Genomic DNA, 20805 nt, shown 5'->3' with positions numbered 1-20805 from the left:
ACTATAAAGGAAGCTCAGCACTGAAGAACTGATGCTTTTGAACTGTGGTGTTGGAGGAGACTCTTGAGAGTCCCTTGGACTGCAAGGAGATCCAACCAGTCCATCCTAAAGGAGATCAGTCCTGGGTGTTCAAGGACTGATATGGAAGCTGAAACTCCAATACTTTGGCCACCTGATGCAAAGAGCTGACTCATTTGAAAAGACCCTGATGCTGGGAAAGATTGAGGGCAGGAGGAGAAGGGGACGACAGAAGATGAGACGGTTGGATGGCATCACCGACTCAATGGACATGGGTTTAGGTAGATTCTGGGAGTTGGTGACGGACAGGGAGGCCTGGCGTGCTGATTCATGAGGTCGCAAAGAGTCGGATACGACTGAGCGACTGAACTGAGCTGAAAGTAATACAGCAGAAGAGGTAATATACCCATCTGACTGGGTGGTGGGGGAAGAAGAGCCTTCGGAGAAAGTGACATTTTTACTGAACAGAAAGACGAGAAAGAAGCAAACATGTAAAAAAAATCAGGAGGAAGAGCCTGTAGGCAGAGGAATGAAGAGATATTCTGTGTGGCCAGAGAGGAGTGAAGCCGGGCAGAAGAGGCAGTCAGGGACGGGGCAGAAGAGGAGAGTCAGGGAAGGGGCAAGCATGGGTCTCGGAGGGTCTAACAGGCCTGTGTTAGGAGATTAGATTTTATCCTGAGTGAAATGGGAAGCCAGAAGTGAAGTGAAGTGAAGTAAAATTTGCTCAGTTGTGTTCGACTTTTTGCAACCCCATGGACTAAACAGTCCATGGAATTCTCTAGGCCAGAATACTGGAATGGGTAGCTTTTCTCTTCTCCAGGGGATCTTCCCAACCCAGGGATTGAACCCAGGTCTCCTGCCTTGCAGGCGGATTCTTTACAAGCCGAGCCACAAGGGAAGCCAGAGGGGTGCTTTAAACCAAAGAGTAGCAAGATGTAATTTACATTTTAAACAGACCCTTCGGGTTACTGGTTGTAAATGGAGGGGATAGGACAAAAATAGCAGTGAGGGGAAACCAGTGACAAGGCTCCTGGATCTACTTGTTTCCCATTTTTTAAATTGAAGTACAGTTGATTTACAATGTTATGTTAGCTTTAGCTATACAGCAAAGTGATTCAGTTATACATATTTACCTGTATATGCCTATATTCTTTTTTTCAATTCTTTCTCATTATACCTGCCAGATTCCTCTGTCCATGGGATTTCCCAGGCAAGAATATTGGAGTGGGTTGCCATTTCCTTCTCCATAGGATCTTCCCGACCCAGGGATCGAACCCAGGTCTCCCTCATTTACCATCTGAGCCACCAGGGAAGCCCTATAGTTTATTACAAGATATTGAATATAGTGTCCTGTACTATGTAGCAAAATCTTGTCATTTATCTATTTGATACATAGTTGTGTGCATCTGGAAAAGACTCTGATGCTGGGAAAGGTTGGGGGCAGGAGGAGAAGGGGATGACAGAGAATGAGATGGCTGGATGGCATCACCGACTCTGTGGACATGAGTTTGAGTGAACTCTGGGAGTTGGTGATGGACAGGGAGGCCTGGCGTGCTGTGATTCATGGGGTCGCGGAGAGTCGGACACAACTGAGCGACTGAACTGAACTGAACTGAACTGTGTGCATCTGTTAATCCCATACTCCCAATTTATCCCTTCCCCTACCCTTTCACTTTGGTAACCATAAGTTTGTTTTCTATATCTGTGAGTCTATTCCTATTTTGTAAATAAGTTCATTTGTAGTATTTTTTAGATTCCACATATAAGTGATATCATATAATACTTGTCTGCCTTACTTCACCTATATGATAATCTCCAGGTTAGATCTACTTTATTTACTCATTTTTTGGCTGTGCCCCGTGCCATGTGGGATCTCAGTTCCCCAAACAGGGATCAATACCCATGTTTTCTGCATTGGAAGCGCAGAGTCTTAACCACTGGACCACGAGGGAAGTTCCTGGATCTGCTTTAAACGAAGTATTTACAAGACTCGCCCACGGGTGAGACGGGCACAAGCACGCAGTGAGAAGAGGGGGATCTGGGTTTGCCCCACTGCACTGACACGGGGAAGACAGGGAGGGAGCAGGAGCCGGTCTGGGCTTGGAAATGCAGAATTCCATACTGGACACGGCATGTGTGAGACGCCATGCGGTGATAATGAAGGGGTAGCGGAGCTGCCGAGGCGGGAAAGGATGCAGACACAGGCAGCGGAGACCACAAGGGCGGGCAGGCGGGGCTATGGGATCAGATAAGGGAGCCCTCCTGAGGCGGACTTGGGGTACTGCAACCGTGAAGTCAGGCTCACCGGGAGGAGCCGCCGCGAGAGAGGGGGTCGGGAAAACTAGGACAAGGAGGGCCCCAGAAACTGGGAGAAGCAGGTGGCTGAGTGAGGTGAATCTCATTCAAATAGGACAGAAATCATTCCAGGATTTAGCGACAGGGAGGTCACCAGTAGCCGCGACAGGAACATCTTAGTGGGGTATGGGATGTGAAGTGGATCAGCCTTTTCTCCAACCCTCCTCCTCCTGAGGACCCCACGAACAGGCTGGAACCCTGAAGTCTCCCCACACCCTCGCTGCTCCCACTGCTCTACCCACTGGCTCCACTGAAGCTCTGCATCTCCATCAGCTCTGACCTTGGTTCAGGCCACACCACCTCTTTCCTGGACTTGCAGCCGTCCCTCACTGACCCCCTTATCTCTAGGCTCCTCTCCCAACACGGCCTGAGTGATGGCCCTAAAATACACGACTGACCCTGAGTCTCTAGTCCTGAAGTCTCCTGGACTCCCGTCATCCTCAGGATGATGGTTAGCTTCCATACTGTGACCTAGCCTCTTCGCCACTTTTCATCTTCCCAAGTCCACTTCATCTGACCACCTCCTCCCTACCAAGGCCTTCAAAAGCTCTTTCCTCTTTTTTCATGCTTTCCTGACTCATTCTGCCCCTCCCACAGCTAAAGTGTCACCTCTCCAAGAAGCCTCCCATGACTACCCCCCACCCTTCTGGGCACCTGGCTGTGGCTCACGGCCACTTACCTGCTGCACCGGTTCAATGGTCAGCTCCATGTAGTGACTGATGGCTGCCATCCTCTTGAACGGCTTGCAGTGTGGGAGTGTGGTGAGCGGCACCCAATCCAAGTTCTTTCAAAAGGTGACAGGAAGACAAAAAGGAAGAAAGAGACACTTTCTAAAAACAGGATTCCATTTTCTTCACAAGAATTCCTGCAGTATTTCTTCTGTTCTTTTATGGCACATCTCACTTTCTACTTCCTATAAGATGCATCTTATCTGTCTCTTTGATGTCAGAGAAGGTGGGTGGGTCCGAAACTTTGCTGCACAGTGGAACTACCTGGGCTTCTTAAAAAACAGCTAATGTTTAGCTTTTAACCCCAGACATTCTGATTTAACCAGTGTGGAAGTGACCTGGAGAGTTTAAAAGCTCCCCAGATAATTATAAAGTTTGGCAAAGCTGGGAGACCTCTTAGTTCAGTTCAGTTCAGTTCAGTTGCTCAGTCGTGTCCGACTCTCTGTGACCCCATGAATCACAGCACGCCAGGCCTCCCTGTCCATCACCAACTCCCGGAGTTCACTCAGACTCATGTCCAACGAGTCGGTGATGCCATCCAGCCATCTCACTCTCTGTCGTCCCTGTCGCCTCCCACCCCCAATCCCTCCCAGCATCAGAGTCTTTTCCAGTGAGTCAGCTCTTCGCATGAGCTGGCCAAAGACCACTTAGGTGGGTGCTAAACAAATGCTTCTAGAAGAAGTGGTTCTAGAACTTTACTGCGCATCAGAAGCACCAGAGGACTTATTAAAACACCCTGAGCTGTGTTTTGGTAGAGCGTGGTGGACCCTAGAATTTGCATTTCTAACAAGCTCTTGGGCGATGCTAGTCCAAGGACCACACTTCGAGAGCCAGAGCTGTAAAGACTGCTGAAGAGATGCGGAGGCTCTGCTTACTCTCTTCACAACACTAAACACATAAGGCTCTCCTGAAATATTCTAGCTCCCTTTTGGAATATCATTTCATAACAGATTCTAGAATGGAACGAGAATAACACCCCATGAGAGCCTTCCTGGGACCTTGGATCTTTGGTCCAAGAACCTGTGTCACCCCTGTTAGCTTGGCCACTCCTGCACACTGTCTCCCAGTTCATTAACTCAGTCAGATGACGCCATTAAAGCGGGAACATCTGGAGGAGTGGACCTGGCTCACTCACAGGGAGTCTCGTTTCTACTCTGAAAGAAATGAGAATAGTGAAGAGTCTCCATAGGAGACTAGATTTTTTTTTCCTGAAAAAATTATCTTAGAAAAGAGGGAGCTGCTTTCCGTTCAAGTCTTTACAAGCTCTCTTATTATCATGAGGCACTTGTTCAATTATTTGCAGCCAAGGACTTCTGACAAACACAAACTCCCTCAGTTAGCACAGTTCTCCTTACTTACAGGGGTCACCTGATTCAATCAGTAAAGACAGAGACAGACACATTTACAGATATGACATAATTGCAAAGGGTGGATCTTACTGTAAACAACACTTTAAAAATCAGCTTTTTAGCAATAACAACATTTTAAAAAAATGTGTTATTGGTGGTGATGCTGTGGATGTCAAATGCATGCAAAAGTAGGAACATAAGTTTTTACCAAACGAGGGCAAAAAGCAAATTACTTCTAAACTCAAGTATTAATTTATATAGTAAGTGAACTTCAATATATGTGTAAATTACCAAATAGCATAAGTGGACATTTGACTGTTTTATCTACATTGCTAAAAAATGCTCAAGTTTATGCAGCAATCAAAAAAAGAACTTTAAAAATATTTTGTATTTGGAAAAACAGAGGATCCTATTTTCTCAGGGCACTCAGCATTGGGCATAACAGTAGTTCTTTAAAGTGACTGACTGGCCCACGCCAGAGGGACCCCCAGATTCCCAGGCTGGGCCCTGGCGAGGCTCTCCACCTCTGCCCACGCTGGGCACAGATACCGGTTGGCCCCGTCCAGCTGGGAGACCTTGCCTCGGTCATTGCCTCCTGGTTTTCTTCCTCCTTCTCTGCACAGGTCAGAAGGGCTTGGGTGTCGGGGTTCTCTCCTGCTTCAGAGGCAAATCCCAAGACCTGCCTCATCTTGCTCCTCATCACGCAGGAAAGGAAAATGATCTGAGAAGTGGAAGTTAAGGTTCAAGGAAGCGGAGAACTTCAGTTGCCTGATGCTGCCTTCACCTTGGCACCCTGAGGGCTCCACCCTGGAGTGACGCCCTCACTCCCCAGAATCATCCTGCCAGGGTAGGCCCCAGAACAGACACGAGACCATCTGAGGACAGAGCCGGGTCCAATTCTCTCTGGCCCCCCAGGGCCCACCACCCAGCCAGGTGCTCTAACAAGCACTTGGTGAACCCTTGTTAAACCAAAGGATTGTGAAAACCATCTTCCTCGGCTTAGGAGGGACGGTACACGGAGTGTGTTGAACAGCGTCCTCTCCAGATTCATATCCACCCAGAACCTCAGAACGTGACTTTATTTGGAAACAGGGTCTTTGCTGATATCAAGAATTAGTTAAGATGAGGTTGGCAGCGGACTAGGGCGGATCAGGTAAGTCCCACAACAGGAACTCCAGAGGAAGAGAAGACAGGCAGAGAGGACAGGCAAAAGGAAAAGGGCCACGTGGCGATAGAGGCAGAAATGGGAATGATGCCGCCAGGAACCAAGGCACCCCAGGAGCCTACCTGAAGCCGGAAAAGGCAGGGCAAGACTCTCTCTTGGAACCTTCGGGGAGAGTGTGGCCCATCTGGACTTGGGGCTTGTGGTCTCCAAAGCTGAGAGAATAAATTCCTTTGGCTTAAGCCATCAAGTTTGTGGCAATGTGTTATGGCAACCCTGGTAGACTCAAACAGTAGGTGAGAAAATCTTTTTTGGAACTGTTCATGCTAAATCCACAGGGATTTTTCACACACTCCCTCACCAGCGGAGGCATTATCCACTGTCAGCATCTCCACCTGCCATTGTCTGAGCTTAGCGTGCCCTTGAGGCCCTCATACCAAGGTCACTGGGGTGTCAGCACATTGGACAACATCCCCTTGGGGACAAGAAAGGGGGGCAGCTTTTCTCCCTGTTTCCCCACCCCAGGCTCCAGAGCCAAATAGGACAGAGAGTACAGGATCAGCTGTGCAGGCCAGGTCAGCTCGCAAAGCTCTTCCCAGCCGATGAGAAAGACAAGGCAAAGGTGAGAAAATGGATTCACAGAGGGTGGGGCCAACGCAGCGGGGAGCAGCAGGGAGACCGGAGCTGGCTCTTCTCTGAGCCCAGGGCCAAGAAGTTCACATTCCCTCTGCAGTTTCCTAGAGCTCCAGTCAAGAGATACTTCTTCTCATTTAAAAAAAAAAGGAAAAATACACAGAATTGCACGCTGCAATTGTGTCTGCCTGTCCTAGGCTTCAAACCACCACCCTGGCCACTGAGAAATAATTCTTTCTACCAAGCAGGTAGGAGGGCGTGGTGGGGCAGAGGGGAGAGGAGACACAGGCAGTCCAGCCCCGGGCCCTGGGGTGGATACAGACAGGTCCAGCGCGGCACGGCCGAGCGAGGTCAGGAACCAGGGCATGGCCCGCAGCAGGTACTCAGGCCGCCGGTCATGAGCCACGATGGCCGAGGCATAGAGGAGACCAGCCAGGGCTGACAGGAGCCGGGTCCACAGGTGGATGGAGGGAAATGTCTTACCCTGGCACTGGGCAGAGAGAGGAAGGGGCTGGGCTGGGAAGAGCACTGCCGCCTCACCCAGCTCCCTTCGCTTGATTCTAAGACCCAGGCCCCTTGATGTGAGAGGTTGGAGGGCAAGCCCTCTGACCAAGGCCAGCCCCCAAAGGTATTGCTTCCATTGGGCTTCAACCTGCTTCTAGGAATTCCCTGGCAGTATGGTGGACTGCACTCTTTCACAGCAGGGGACACAGGTTCAATCCCTGGTCAGGGACCTAGGATCCCGCAAGCCATGAGCCAAGGCCAAAAAAATAGTTGCCCCCTTTGTCTAGTGAACTCCTATTCATCCCTCAGAACCTGGCTTAAAATCAACTCTGGGAAACCATCCCTTACCGCCTCCACCCTAAGGGGAGCAAGTAATTCCTTCTTCTGGGTCCCTCACACCTGACATATCCCTCTACTGGAGTGTCTTTCACCCTGGCCATGACTTAGCTCCTTACACATCTGTCTGCCCAACAGACAGGGAGGTCCTCAGAGCAGGGCTGAGGGCCTCATCATCTCGGTGCCCTGGAACCTGGCACTGGGCAGGGGCCCATGAATTTCAGTGGGGAGCGCATGAAGGAGATAGAATTATGGAGAGCCAAGCCCTGACCCTTCTCTTCCTGGGACCACCAACTCTGAACCAGGCCAGATGGGAAAGTCAGGGAAATTAGAGACAACATTCTGGTAATTCTGAAGCCAAGGGGATATTTTTGGAGAATGAGTAATGAATATTGGCTTTGTAAAAAGGAAACATATGCAATAGCTATATGTAAGTACCATTTACAGGTATAAAGTCACTTTATATACACATTAAGTATATTATGTATTTCCAATTTATACAATTATATAGGTATTTAAATTTACACAGAATACACACACGTATATGTATGCATATATACACATGTGTTTACATATATATATATATATATATATATATACATACACAAACTAGTTTGCTCATTAGATGACTGTATTTGGAGACATGCAGGCCTTGGCTAAGGAATGGACAAAATTCAAGAGAAAAAGCATGTTTTGGCCAATCTTCCCCATTTTAATTTTAATCCTCAAAAAGACTGAATTCCCAGTGGTTGGAACTCTGCGCTTTCACTACCAAGGGCCTGGGTTCAATCCCTGATCAGGGAATTAGGATCTCACAAGCCATGCAGAGCAACCAAGGAAAAGGAAACAAACTCAGGAGTGTCACGTCTCCCTCTGCATCTCTCCTGACTTTGTTCCCAGACCTCCCTGTCTCTGACTCTCTACCTGCTGGCGGCTCAGTGTAAAGAATCCACCTGCCAGTGCAGGAGACACAGGAGATGTGGGCTCGATCCCTGGGTTGGGAAGATCCCCTGGAGAAGGAAATGGCAACTCATTCCAGTATTCATGCCTGGGAAATTTCACGGACAGAGGAGCCTGGCTGGCTACAGTCTATGGGGTCACAAAGAGCCAGACGGGACTTAACAACTAAACAACCACAACAACACCCCTGAACAGACAGCACCTAGCTGGGGAGGGTGACCCCCGAACCACTAGCCCCAGAGGCTGCAGGTGGAGTGACACCCCTTCCCTTGGCCCTTCCTACCTCACACAATGCAGGCAGCACCACTATAGCAAGAAACCTTCGGGGTCCTCCAGCCCACCCACCCCATTTGACAGGGGACATTGATGGCCAGAGGAGCAGGGACTTGCAGAAAGGGGCTCAGCCGGGGGAGCCCTCTGCTCTCTGGTGCCAACCCACGCCCAGCACCATCTGGCTCAACACTCAAGCTCTTGGCAGTGTCGGTACTAGGGCTCTGGAGGGCTAGAGGGCTCTGTTTGCCTGTGGTGCTGGGCACACAGCAGGTGCCTCAAGCATCGCTGCTTGAAGACTGGAACTGGCTTGGTGACTCAAGATGTGGCAGAAGCTTCTCCAGCACACTTGGGCCTGCCTAACAGTTCACGACTGATGGTTGAGGGGACAACCCACCTGGTGGTTGCCTGGCAAATCTGTGCTGGGGGTTGGAAGTGGGCCATGCCTCAGCCGCTCCTACAGTGGCAATGATTCCCCATGTTGTCAGCACAGTGCTCTACTGATCAGAGCATGTTTCACACTCCTTGTCCCATTCAAGGACTTGCCCTGGAAAAATGGGATCTTCTCCCACCAAAGCTACCCAGCCAGACTGCTCAGTGCCCCCACCAGGGGTAAGTTAGAAGTAGCTTCTGGGGGATCCAGGGTCTGAGGCCATGCTGGCTCAGCTTCCATTGCACCCCAATCCTGCTGGCTTTCTTCCTAATGAGGGAACCCTAGCTCTGGGCTTTTGTTCACTGGACCAGACACACTCAGGGCTGGCAGTCCCTCCTAGATTACCCAGCTCAGTCCCAATGCAATCTCTCTCTATCTTCCTGCCAAGGGGTCACCTGGCTTGAATGCATCTAGTGATGAGGAGCTCACTACCTACTAAAGCAGGAATAACAATACCGATTGCTCTCAACATGCCAGCCACTGGGCAAATTGTCTAACCCATGGAGTCTTTTTTTCACTGAATGGGAAGCGGCACTCCCAGTAACCTCCTGGTTATTGGTTCTGGTCTTGGTTCTGATCACTGAGACTGCAGACAACAAGGCTACTCTTTCTGCCCCAAGAAAGCCCTCCATTTCCTGTATCCATGAACTCCCTATTTTCTAGGCCAGATACAGTCGCTCAGTAAGAAATGTCTCCTGGCACTACCCTGGGCAGACCCCAAATGTCTGGCACACAGTGAGAATTAAAACAGAAAGGGCCACTGCTCTCACGGTGCTGACCCTCTGCTGGGGAACCAGGCAGCCACTCGGCAAATACCTAAAGGAGCTAATTTCAGGCTGCGATAAATGTGATCAAGAAAATAAAGCAGAGGGAGGGACCCAGAGGTGGGGCTGGCCTGAGGTATTTTAGGGGGGCTGGTGTTATGGGTTGGATTGAGTTTTCCCAAAAAGACATTGGAGTCCAACTCCCAGAGCTAGTAAATGTAGCCTTATTTAGAAGTAGGGTCTTTGTAGATGATCAAGTTAAGCTGAGGTTGTTAGGATGAGCCCTAATCCAGGATGACCATATCCTTATGAGAAGGGGAAAGTCAGATACAGGAACGTGTGGAGGAAAAGCCACATAAAGACTGCACGTGCGCGCGCACACACACACGTACGCACACACACGGAGAACAGTACACAAATCCTGGAGTTGTGCTGCCACCAGTCAGGGAACTAGCAGAAGCTCAGAGAAGGGCCTGAAACAGATCCCTCTCTAGGGCCTTCAGAGGGAGCGTGGCCCTGACACTTTGGGGTCGGGCCTCTGGCCGTTGAGACTTAAAGACAATACATTGCTGTTGTTCCAAGTCTGTGACACTTTGTTACTGCAGGTGAAGGAAACTTTTACAACACAGGTGGTCAGGGCACTGCAGCAATTCCCTCAAAGGTTGTCATGTGACACAGCTTCCCAGCCCCCACACCACGCTGAAGACCCATCCCAGGGGGGATGAACTGAGCACAGTGCTCCCCACACTCACCTCCGTTGATCTGGAGATCACACCTCTGCTGAGGAGGCCCGGTGCCCTGGGAGGTTTCAGGCTGCAGCTCTCAGAGTGCTCAACTAAGACCCCGCCATCCCCAAATCCTGTTCTCCTGGAATTGCTATTAAATCACAGCGCTGGGACTTCCCTGGTGGTCCAGTGGCTAAGACTCTGCACTCCCAGGGCAGCGGGCCCCAGTTCGATCCCTGGTCAGGGAACTAGATCCCACGTGCTGCAACTAACAGTTTGCATGCCACAACTAAAGATCTCATGAGCCGCAACAAAGATCAAAGATCCTGAGTGCTGCAGTTAAGACCCGGCCCAGGTGAATAAGTAAATTAAACAAAAAAAAAAAAAAGTAAATTAAAACAAGTGACTGTTTTAAGACTAAACGATGGGCTGGCACATTTCTGGGGTCACGTGATTTGTGGCTCTCTCGCAGGTGCCCTCTTGCCTTGGTGGCCTTTCCTGCGCTCTCCTCTGGTTAGTGCCTCCCCTCACCTCTGCTTCCTCTGGCTCCACCCCGTCTTCCTGACAACCTGGGCACCCCCAGCACCCAGTGGTGTCAACAGTTTCCACCCTTGTTCGTTTTCACAACACAGAGGTCTCTCTCCCTCTTTTCCAAAATCCCAAACATTTGATTCTCTTTCTTAGAGCATTCAAATACCTTGTTTTCCATTTCTGTGTCTTTCTGAGACTGAGCTCGCCAAGGGCAAGCAGGGCATCTCAAGTCATGTCTGTTTCCCCCAGAGGAGTGGCCAACACAGGGCTTCCTTTACCCCAGACATCGGGAAAATATCTGCCAACAAGACACTCTCAAATATAAAGAGCCCGGGAGCTGAACAATCCTATCTTCTAAAACCGCAAACCTTTTCATTCCTTAATAGGATGCTTGTTCATCCAAACCCAGGGGCTCCTTCCTGAGAGCCTGCTTCTCATTTGCTACAAGAAATGGAGTGAACATAGAGCCCTCCCGCTGTGAGCCTCAGGATCCCTGGAGCCTGGGGCCAGCTGTCCTCTGCCTGCCCACACATACCCCACCCCCCCCACACACACACTGCTGTGCACACGGGGACACCACCTTTCCACCAAAGTGACCTGGAACTGCGAGGATGGCCTCAGATGCCCTAAGACCTGCAGGGGTGACCCCAACGGTCCCATCCCCAGGCTCACGATTCTGGAGAGTGGGGGGATCCGGGAAACCCAGGAGCCCAAGGCCGCGATGCCGCCCAGCAGGAAGCCGAGGATTTCTGTATTGTCCTGTGGGAACAGTGATACACTCAGCACCCTGGGGAGACGCCCAGGCACCCTAGGCCCGCCCTTTTCTGCTTTTAGGTGGTTCTTCCCAGCAAGGTCTAAGCCTGACCCCCACCCCCAGGACACTGGTTCGGACTGTGTGGAGGGGAGGGACCCGCATTCCACGACATCATACCCCCCACCCCCAGCCTGAGAAGGCCTGGCCTCACCTGCACCAGGATGCCCAGCAGCCTCCGCTGTGGCCCTTGGTCATGGCCTGAAGCCCATGGGGTGGCGGCCCACAGAGCCCAGCCCGGGCCCAGGCTCAGTGGCAGGACCAGGGCAAACACGCTGGCCCGGAGCCGCCGCCTCCTCTTCCTCTCCCGGGAGCCCCGTCCTGCAACAGACACCAAGATCCTGCTCGGCTGCCAGGATCTGGAACACAACAGACAGCTGCGTGGGAAGAACTGGTATTGACCCCAGCCCCGAGGCCAGGACGGGCTCCCACGGTGTTCCACAGGCCAGACCTTGCCCACTCTTGAAGGGCCCGTGGTCTGCCCTCTCGTTCCCTCATCCCCCATGCCCGGTGCTCTTCCCCTTTCCTCAGCCCTTCGTGTCGTTTTATGTTTCAAGGCAGGTCAGCGTTATCCTTATCACATACATCTGTGTGCACACAGTGTTGTTCACCCTAGACTGGAGACCCGAAGGGCAGGCCCTGTGCCGGGCAGCTCTAGAATCTGCACAGAGCCCGGCCCTGCGTGGAACCCGCACAAGCGTGGTGAGTGCACCAGGAGTGGGCGGAGTGGTGCCAAGGCATCAAAACTGTGAGCAGGAGAAGCAGCATCTTTGAAAGTCTCCTTGAAACAGACGACAGATCCTCCGCTAAACAATTCCAAAAAGAGCATTCCTCCTCCGGGCAGCATTGAGCCCAAGGACATCTCACATTACGCCCTGGTGCGAGCACTTCCTTTTAAGATACGGGTCCGAGTGTGTTGCTGCCCCTTGTCAGGAACGTCTGGTCCCACATACTTCCAGCCTACTCATCCCATCTCAGTCACCTCCAGCCCCTGCTCTGCCTGAGGCCGTCCAGGCCCATTCCTGGACTCCATTTCCAGAAGTGGTGGGGCTTCACCTGGAGCCCCTGGACTTGCCCACTGAGTATCACTGCCTGTCCCCAAGCCCTGCCCCCTCCTTCCTGACCTCTTCCCAGGCTGCTCTTTCATCCGGAAAGCCCTTTCCTGGGTCCCAGTTCCAACGTCACCTCCTCCCGACACCTGCAGACCCTCCCTCCTCCGCTGCCCACCATGCACACGCCCCCTCACTGGCTGCGCTAACTACCTTTTAGGGCCCTGACTTCCTGCTCTGGCTGAGGCCGGGGAGCTCGCCCACTCATCTGGCCTGGCAGGGGCCCAGCTCGGGCACGACAAGGAGAGGTGCTGATGAATGAAATGAGTGGATGATGAAGTCAGGAACAGGGGGCAGCACACTCACCCGAATTAGACTTGAATTTGGAGCCACAGACAGGGAAGAGAACGGACACGAAGTTCAGCAGGTCGACAGCTGCCAGGTAGGCACCAGTGAAGACCTGTGAGCAAAAACGGCCTTGGTGTTCGGACCTCTTTCAACAGCTGAAGTACCTCTCGTTCTGGATCTCCTCCACCACATATGTTCCACTGAAATAGGGTTTCCAGGGATACCTCCAACCCCATAAAGGTTGGTTATCACCTCCATTTGAGGAAATGGGGTTTTGCTTAAGTGACCAAAGCCATTTTGAAAACATTCATCATAGAGAAGGGACAAGATCCCAGCCCACCACACTTTGCTTTGTACGGCGTAGTCGTGCGCAACTTTGGCCCAGCCACTGACCTTCCCAGGGCCTCTGTTTCCTCATCTGTAAAGCAGGGATAATAGCAGCACTTCTCTCAGTGTGAAGTAGATGATATGAGCTGACACATGGAAAGCTGCTTAGGCCAGTGATTGGAGGAAAGTAAGATGCGCCTGCCGAAACTCGCACCAGCTACTGACAGTATAGTTGGCACTCTAACAGCTCAGGGGTTGGGGCACCGACTTCCTTGCAGTGGGAATTCTGCATGTCACTTTATAGTAGATCCTCTGTATCCTGTGTTCTGCATCCATAGATTCAACCACCCGTGGATCGTGGGGTGCCATAGTGTGTATTATTTGAAAAAAATCCACATATAGGTGAATGCACACATATTTAGTGCTTAACTGTATTTAGTGCTTAACAGCATGAGTTCTGGGGTTTGAATCCTGACACTGCTACTTACAACAGAGTGACTTTAGCACGGTTATTTAACCTCCCTACACCTCTCCACACCTCTTTTACACCTCATGTGTAAAACAGGGATGATGCGAGCACGCATAATTTAAGGATTAAGTGATTTAATATATAAAAAGCCCTTACTGTTTAATAAATATCAGCTATTATTATTGGACTTGAGCTGAACTTCATTATCTTTTATCAGCTAGTGAGAATTGCCTCCAAAATGAAAGGTGATTTGTTTCTGATAGAATGCTGCTCACAGCAGGGTCTAGAACTCTCCAAATCTGTGCGCGACCACCGGCTGCCCCCCTTCACATCTCCCTGGGTGGCAAAAGGCCAGGACCAGCCCCCTGAAGTGGGGCCCACAGGTCCTTCTTCCTTGGGATATGTGTTTTGAGATAGGCCCCTTTCTACACAGATTTGTTTAAGGTCCCAGACTTTGGAAAAACTTGAAATGTTTCTCATTTGCTCCAAAGACCACATCACCACCTGGGAAAGGATTCAGATACCCCTGCATGAGTGGGGACAGTGTCCGGGGTCTAAAAAACTGCAACCATCCTTTTTTTTTTTAATTGGACATCTACTATGTGCCAGCTCCTATTTTAAGTTCTGGGGAGATGGGACTGAATTAAAGTTGTTGCCCTTATGAAACTGACATGCTAGTAAGGGTTGCTGCTGCTGCTGCTGCTAAGTCACTTCAGTCGTGTCCGACTCTGTGCGACCCCATAGACAGCAGCCCACCAGGCTCCCCCATCCCTGGGATTCTCCAGGTAAGAACACTGGAGTGGGTTGCCATTTCCTTCTCCAATGTGTGAAAGTGAAAAGTGAAAGTGAAGTCGCTCAGTCATGTCTGACTCGCAGCGACCCCATGCACTGCAGCCTACCAGGCTCCTCTGTCCATGGGATTTTCTAGGCAAGAGTACTGGAGTGGCTTGCCATTGCCTTCTCCGCTAGTAAGGGTTAGCATGCAATAAAGAATAGACATAATAAATAAAGTAAAGGAGATGGTATATTAAGGGGGAAATGAGCAGGATGAGGGGTCTGGAGCAGCTGTGGGAGACGCAGGGCACAATTTTAAACAGATGGTCAGGCGGTCTTATTGAGAGGAGATTTTTGAGCAAAGACTTGAAGGAGGTGAACAGTGAGTCACATTGTTATTGGAGGCGCAGAAAGGCCAGCAGGGGCACAGACCCTAGGGCAAAACTGCTTTGCATGGGGAAGGAACAAAACAGAAGCCACTGTCACCTGTGGTCCCAACCTACCTGAATGGTGAGCTGTTTGGCCAGAATCGCCCCAATGGTGTCACACAGACTAATCAGGAGGCAGCATGCAGCCCACAGCGCTGACTGGTCCCGTCCAGATTTCCTCCCACATCTCAGATACAGAAGCCTGCGGGGACAGACACGAGTGTGGACAGAACACAGAGATGTAAGGCTGGGCTCCCAGAGCAGGTGTCTGAAAAAGGCAGTTGTGACTTCGTGTCCTTACGAATCACTTTCTTCCCTAGATATTCAGCAGGTGGTTTTGACCTTAGTTTACAGATGCAAAGAGTAGAGGATGGAAAGGACTCTGAGCCTCCGACCAACAAGCCCACAGTAAGAGTCAGGCCTCACAAAAGGAGGAGTTTTTTTCCTCCTATCAATCTGGCTGCCTCAAATTCACAACCCACCTCTCAGTGCTGACAAACAATCTGTCAGCTTTTATTTTTTTGAAAGGAAACAGGAAAGTTATAAAAGTGATCCAATCATTGCAGTTTTACTGCAGAGCAGAGTTAACTGCCTAAATTAAAAAGGCAACTTGTTTCTTTGCAATTAACATGAAATCCTTCTAATCCATCCATCTGTGCAGTGAGATGGCTCGGTTTCTGCCAGCTGCATCTGAGTTGATTTCATTTTGGGTGCACATTCTTCACACACCAGGGAAGACTCCTCTAAGATGTCGTGGCACTTTGGGTTGCCACTGCTGGCTTCTCTCCCTTACTGCTCACTTTCTACCCCCACATTCATCCAGGAATAAGTGCAGGAAGGCAGGAAAAGCTGGAAGGGGACAGATGTCTCTTTGTCAGCATCATCAGTCGGATCTCGGAAATACTTTGTCTGAGATGTTTCCCTGCCAACATTTCTACAGGGAAACTGAGGCACAATTGCAGCTCTGGTTTCATTTCCTTTAACCACAGGGTAGGATTACTCCACATCATTAGGACCATTTGGCCAGTTCTGAGCATCAGCCCTTGGGACAAATTGATGCGGACAGAAGATGACTGGGCTCCCAAACATTCCTGACTGGCCAGACAAAGCCCAAAGCTCCCAGTGGGAATGTCAACTGTTAATTTTGAGTCCTGAAACTGAAGGCCTGAGAGTGAAGACTCTACACTAGAGACTCTCCGAGTTGGACCCAAGTTAGAAATAATTCATTTCAACCCTCCCATTTGAGAGAGGAGAAAACTGAGGCCTATGGTGAAAGGTGAGTTAATGGCAGGCCTTCCACTTTACCTGTGGAGGCCCTGCGTGTGCGCTGCTGCTCTTCAGCCACGTCTCCAGCTCTCAGGGGTCAGGGACCCCGGGTTGGCCCCGATCCGGCGCCTACACAGCTGAGGCAAGGTGAAAAGGCAGAGGCTCTGCCCTCAGCCCAGCCAGTGCGCACTCTCACGGAAGCTCCGTAACCTCTGCAGTCTTAGATTGTGGAGGGTAAGGCGTCTGATAACGCCCATCTCAGAGGGTGGCGGTGAGGAACATGCGCGGCAACGCGGGTAAACGGCCTCCTCAGTCCCACCCTCTGATCTGCCTGCCTCTTCCAGTAGGTCCTGGGGTTTCAGCTCTCCCCACTCACTCAGGCGAGTTAGTTAACTTGTCAGAACCTCAGGCTTCCTCATCTAAACAGAGTCAGCAACAGTCCCTGCCTCACAGGGTGGGTTAATGATGGGAGGCCCTCAGCAAATGTTCCAAGTGTTTTCTTATTCATGGCCTGCAGACTCTCTCCAACAGCATCAGACCTGGGGTGAACAAGATTGAGTGCTGAAGGTGAGCAGGCGCCAGCCTCCCTGGGGGTGGTCCTTCTCTCCCTCCCCCTCCACCTAGGGAACACATGGGGGGCACCATCCTCCAAAGCTTCGGACAGGGTGGCAGAAGACCTAGAGACCATCTTTAGCCAGACATCACCCTTAGAACCCAGGGTATGGTGATCACTCCGCCAGATCACTTCGGGTGTTGGACAGACCAGGGCAAAGTTTGTAGCCAGAATTATATAACTACCTCTCCCCTTCTCAGCTAGGAGGGGCTTGGGTAAACTGAGGCCAGAAACATGGAGAGACAGGCCCATGTTCTCTGCCAAGGGTGGATGGCACTGAGCACTTAGGAAGGGCTCTACCAGCAGTAACTCACTGGATCCTCCCAGCCGGTCCCATGTGCTAACATCCCCATTTATGCAGGAAAAGTGAGCCCCAGGGACTTTACAGCTCGCCCAGCTCACAGGGCCAGTCAGTGGGGAAAGGCTGACAAGAGAACCCAGGACTGGCGGCTTCCAGTCCACGGTCCCGTCCACCATGTCACCCAGTCTTCTGTGGGCTCCCAGCCCAGCCTCCTCGTTCCTGGAATCCGGAAAGAAGGATCTGATTTCAGTCTACAGCAAAATGTTCCTTTCGACCCTGGAATTGTCCTGCCTCTTGGATCCTCCCTTTCTGCCCTCCTCCTTCTAGGTTCCCAAGAGCGAGTCAGCAGGGCCAGCGCCCCGTTCCCCCCGCGGCCGCCCCGGCCCCCATTACAGCGCGTGGACGGCGATCCAGCAGGAAGAGGCGCAGATCCACAGGCCGAAGGAGATGCAGACACGGTGGCGGGCGAAGCAGCGGTCCAGGTAGTCCCAGTTCCAGAGCGCGGGCGCCGGTGCGGGGCTGGGAGCCTCCCCCATGGCTGGCTCCGTTCCGCCCAGCCCGGGGCCCGCGCCTTCGCGCGGCCTCCCTTGCTGCCCGCGGCCCCGGCGCTGCCGCCCCGCGCGCCCCCTTCTGTGTTCGGCGCCGCCGCACCGGGCCGGCCCGAGCACACCGTCCCGCGGCCGGAGACGGGCGCGCCCAGCTCCGCGCTCCCGGGGGCGTGCGGCGGCGGGCAGCACTCCGGGGAAAAGTTTCCGGAACCGCGCTGCTCGCCACCCCTCCGGCTATTGTCAGGGGTCTGCGGGCCGGAGGCCGCCCCCCAGCGGCGGGAGCGCGGAGCGGCCTCGGCACAAAGGCTGCGCTCCCCGCCCCCAGACGGCGGCGGCGCGGCTCCGCGGACCCCTTCGCTGTCACCCATTCCCCAGACCCGAGGCCAGAGCGGCAAACGGTGACCTGCCAGCCCAGTGGGAGGCACCTTCATTACCCCACGTTTCCTCAGCCAAACAATACATACTTCGCTCCCGGAGAGCCGCTTGGGCTCTGGTGATCCCGAGAAGTGTGAGATCGTTAAAACGGCACGATACAAAGGGTGCGGTGGAGGCCAGGAAAGAGACATCGCACGCGCTCCCCGGCATCCTCTCTCACCCTCTTTTCTGAGGCTGCAACTGCACCCTGCGTCCCCACCATTTGCCCAAGCAGGGCTCTAGAAGTGAAGTCCTCCTGGGTGGCGACCCCCGCCGCCAGGGAGCCCCGTGATTTTTGCAATCTGCCCCCTCCCATTCAGACACACGGCCACTCAAGTACATAGGACTATTTTTCTTGAAAATAAACTACTATAATTAAAATTTTTCCTTGTTGATTTTAATAACTTAAAGAAGGACTTGACTGTATCATTTCTTCTTTTTATTTTTAAAGATAGCTCTATGGAGATCCCATTCATATACCATAGAAAATTCACCCTTTTCAAGTGTACAAGTCAGTGGTTTTTAACATATCCACCGAGTTGCTGCAGCCACCATCATTAGCTAATTTTAGAACATTTTCATTACCTGGCAAAAAACCTAGTACCCACTAGCATTTAGTTACTCTCCATCCCCCTCAAGCACTCCCAGCCCTAGGCAGCTTCTGTCTCTTTGGATCTGCCTATGCTGGACCTTGCCTATAAATGGAATCATCTGTCACGCGTGTGTATGTATGTTCCTTGGTTCTTTGTCTTGTCACAGTAAAGATTTGGAGTGACGGACATTAAAGCCCCATCAGCGTGTCACAGCTCTCGGGTCTTGGACAGACCGTGTTATAGCTCTCAGGTCTCAAATAGACCATGTTATAGCTCTTAGACAAATCAGTGTTACAGCTCTATTTTATTTAGAAGATAGCAGGAAAATCCATCTTCGAGGCATGAAGGCACGTCGATCCAAAGACGCGAAGAGAAGTGGCCCAGCGTGCAGGAGAGAGAGAGAGCTAGCTTTGGCTCCTCTTTTTGTATGCTTTTTTTCCCCCTGGGCCTGCCCTATGTAAATTGGGCTAGCCAGAAGTGTTGTTTGTTTTACCTGAGGTCCTCATTCTGGTCCTCCGACCTTCCTTTGTTCTATTTTCGCGGGCTTTTCCCTTCCTTGTCTTTTGGCCACCGCCATTTTGGACTCCTTTCCCCTATTCTACCTTCCCTGGTGGCTCAGAGGTTAAAGCATCTGCCTCCAATGCGGGAGACCCGGGTTCGATCCCTGGGTCGGGAAGATCCCCTGGAGAAGGAAACGGTAACCCACTCCAGTATTCTTGCCTGGAGAATCCCATGGACAGAGAAGTCTGGTAGGCTACAGTCCACGGGGTCGCAAAGAGTCGGACACGACTGAGCGACGGAACGGAATGGAACATATCCAATAGATAACCTTTTTGTGACTGACTTCTTTCACTTAGCATAATGTTTTTAAGGTTCATCCACACTGTGGCATGTATCAGCGTGTCATTTCTTTCTTGTTTATTTGACTGCACAGGGTCTTGGTTGCGGTACTCAGGAACTTCCATCTTCATTAAGGCATGCAGGGATTTAGTTCTCTGACAGGGATTGAAGTGGGGTCCCCTACATTGGGAGTTCAGAGTCTTATGGCCTGGACCACCAGAGAAGTCCCCATTTCTTTCCACGACTGAAAAATAAACCACTGTATGGATGTACCACATTTTATTTATCTTTTCATCATTTGATGGACAGTTGGGTTGTTTACTTTTTGGACATTATGAATAATGCTATTATGAACATTTGCATACAAGTTTTTGTGTGGATATAGGTTTTCAGTCTCTTGGGCATATACCTGGGTGTGAAATTGCTGGGTCCCATGGTGACTCTGTGTTTCAAGTTTTGAGGAACTACTGGACTGTTTACCAGAGTGGCTGTGCTATTTTACTGGTTCATTCATCTTTAAAAGTTATGATCACTCACGGGAGAAATGAACATCATCAGGCATTGTGCTAAGAGCTGGGGACACACTTGAGAAAAACAGACATGGTCCCTACCTAACTTTACAGTTCAGTAGAAGAGAGAGATATTAAATAGGCAATTGAGCAAATAGAGATTAAATTAAAATACATTATTAAACAAAAGGGGCCAAAATTCAAGTAGTAAAATGATTAAGATGAAGTGATATAAAATTAAAGCCAACTAACACAGTTGGTTCAGTGGTAAAGAATTCACCTGTGAATGAAGGAGATGCAGGTTTGATCCCTGAGTCGGGAAGATTGCCTGGAGCAGGAAATGACAACCCACTCCAGTATTCTTGCCTGGAGAATCCCAAGGACAGGGGAGCATGGCAGGCTACTGTTCGTAAGGTTGCAAAGTTGAATACAACGGAGCACGCATACATGCAAGACAAGATTAGAGGGGTAAATGAAAAGGAAAAATGCATGTAACCCAAGTTTCTCATAGACTATAAACAATAAATACCCATGGTCTAATCTCTGCCTTCTGGTTCTTTTTCTTTGTCTTCTGGGTTTTTGTGGGTTCTTCTGGTGTTTTCCTCTGTTCTTGCAAATGGTCGTCTCTGCCTTGATCTAATCTCCTATGGGCGCTGACTGGTGGCCACCTAGATCCTGGTTTCCTCTGGTGCCTACAGCTCCCAGAGGCAGGTCTATCCCAAAATAATCTATCCCACTAGTTGTCTT

The 20805-nt window shown here is 51.0% G+C and overlaps 1 protein-coding gene across 5 annotated transcripts in view; it reads right to left on the bottom strand.

Moving 5' to 3' along the window:
* TMEM44 (transmembrane protein 44) overlaps nt 1-19058 on the bottom strand; it is a 49442-nt gene extending 30384 nt beyond the window's left edge. For 2 of the 5 annotated variants that reach the window (XM_055407528.2, XM_055407503.2), the window contains exons 1-8: nt 17548-19055; nt 15050-15176; nt 12995-13088; nt 11734-11900; nt 11441-11527; nt 6565-6735; nt 5031-5171; nt 3053-3157 (exon numbers count right to left, since the gene is read on the bottom strand). In XM_055407528.2, the coding sequence (XP_055263503.2) occupies nt 3053-3157; nt 5031-5171; nt 6565-6735; nt 11441-11527; nt 11734-11900; nt 12995-13088; nt 15050-15176; nt 17548-17690 (1035 nt within the window). In that variant the 5' untranslated portion in view covers nt 17691-19055. Of the gene's footprint in view, nt 1-3052; nt 3158-5030; nt 5172-6564; nt 6736-11440; nt 11528-11733; nt 11901-12994; nt 13089-15049; nt 15177-17547 lie in introns of all 5 variants that reach the window. The other 3 variants (XM_055407492.2, XM_055407512.2, XM_055407537.2) reach the window with 2 other exon arrangements.
* Between the last annotated feature and the right edge of the window lie 1747 nt (nt 19059-20805).

Source organism: Moschus berezovskii, chromosome 1 (genome assembly GCF_049115385.1).
Source record: "Moschus berezovskii isolate FMDL1 chromosome 1, NW_MosBer_1.0, whole genome shotgun sequence".
Lineage (NCBI taxonomy): Eukaryota > Metazoa > Chordata > Mammalia > Artiodactyla > Moschidae > Moschus > Moschus berezovskii.
This window is presented reverse-complemented; position numbering and strand designations above follow the sequence as displayed.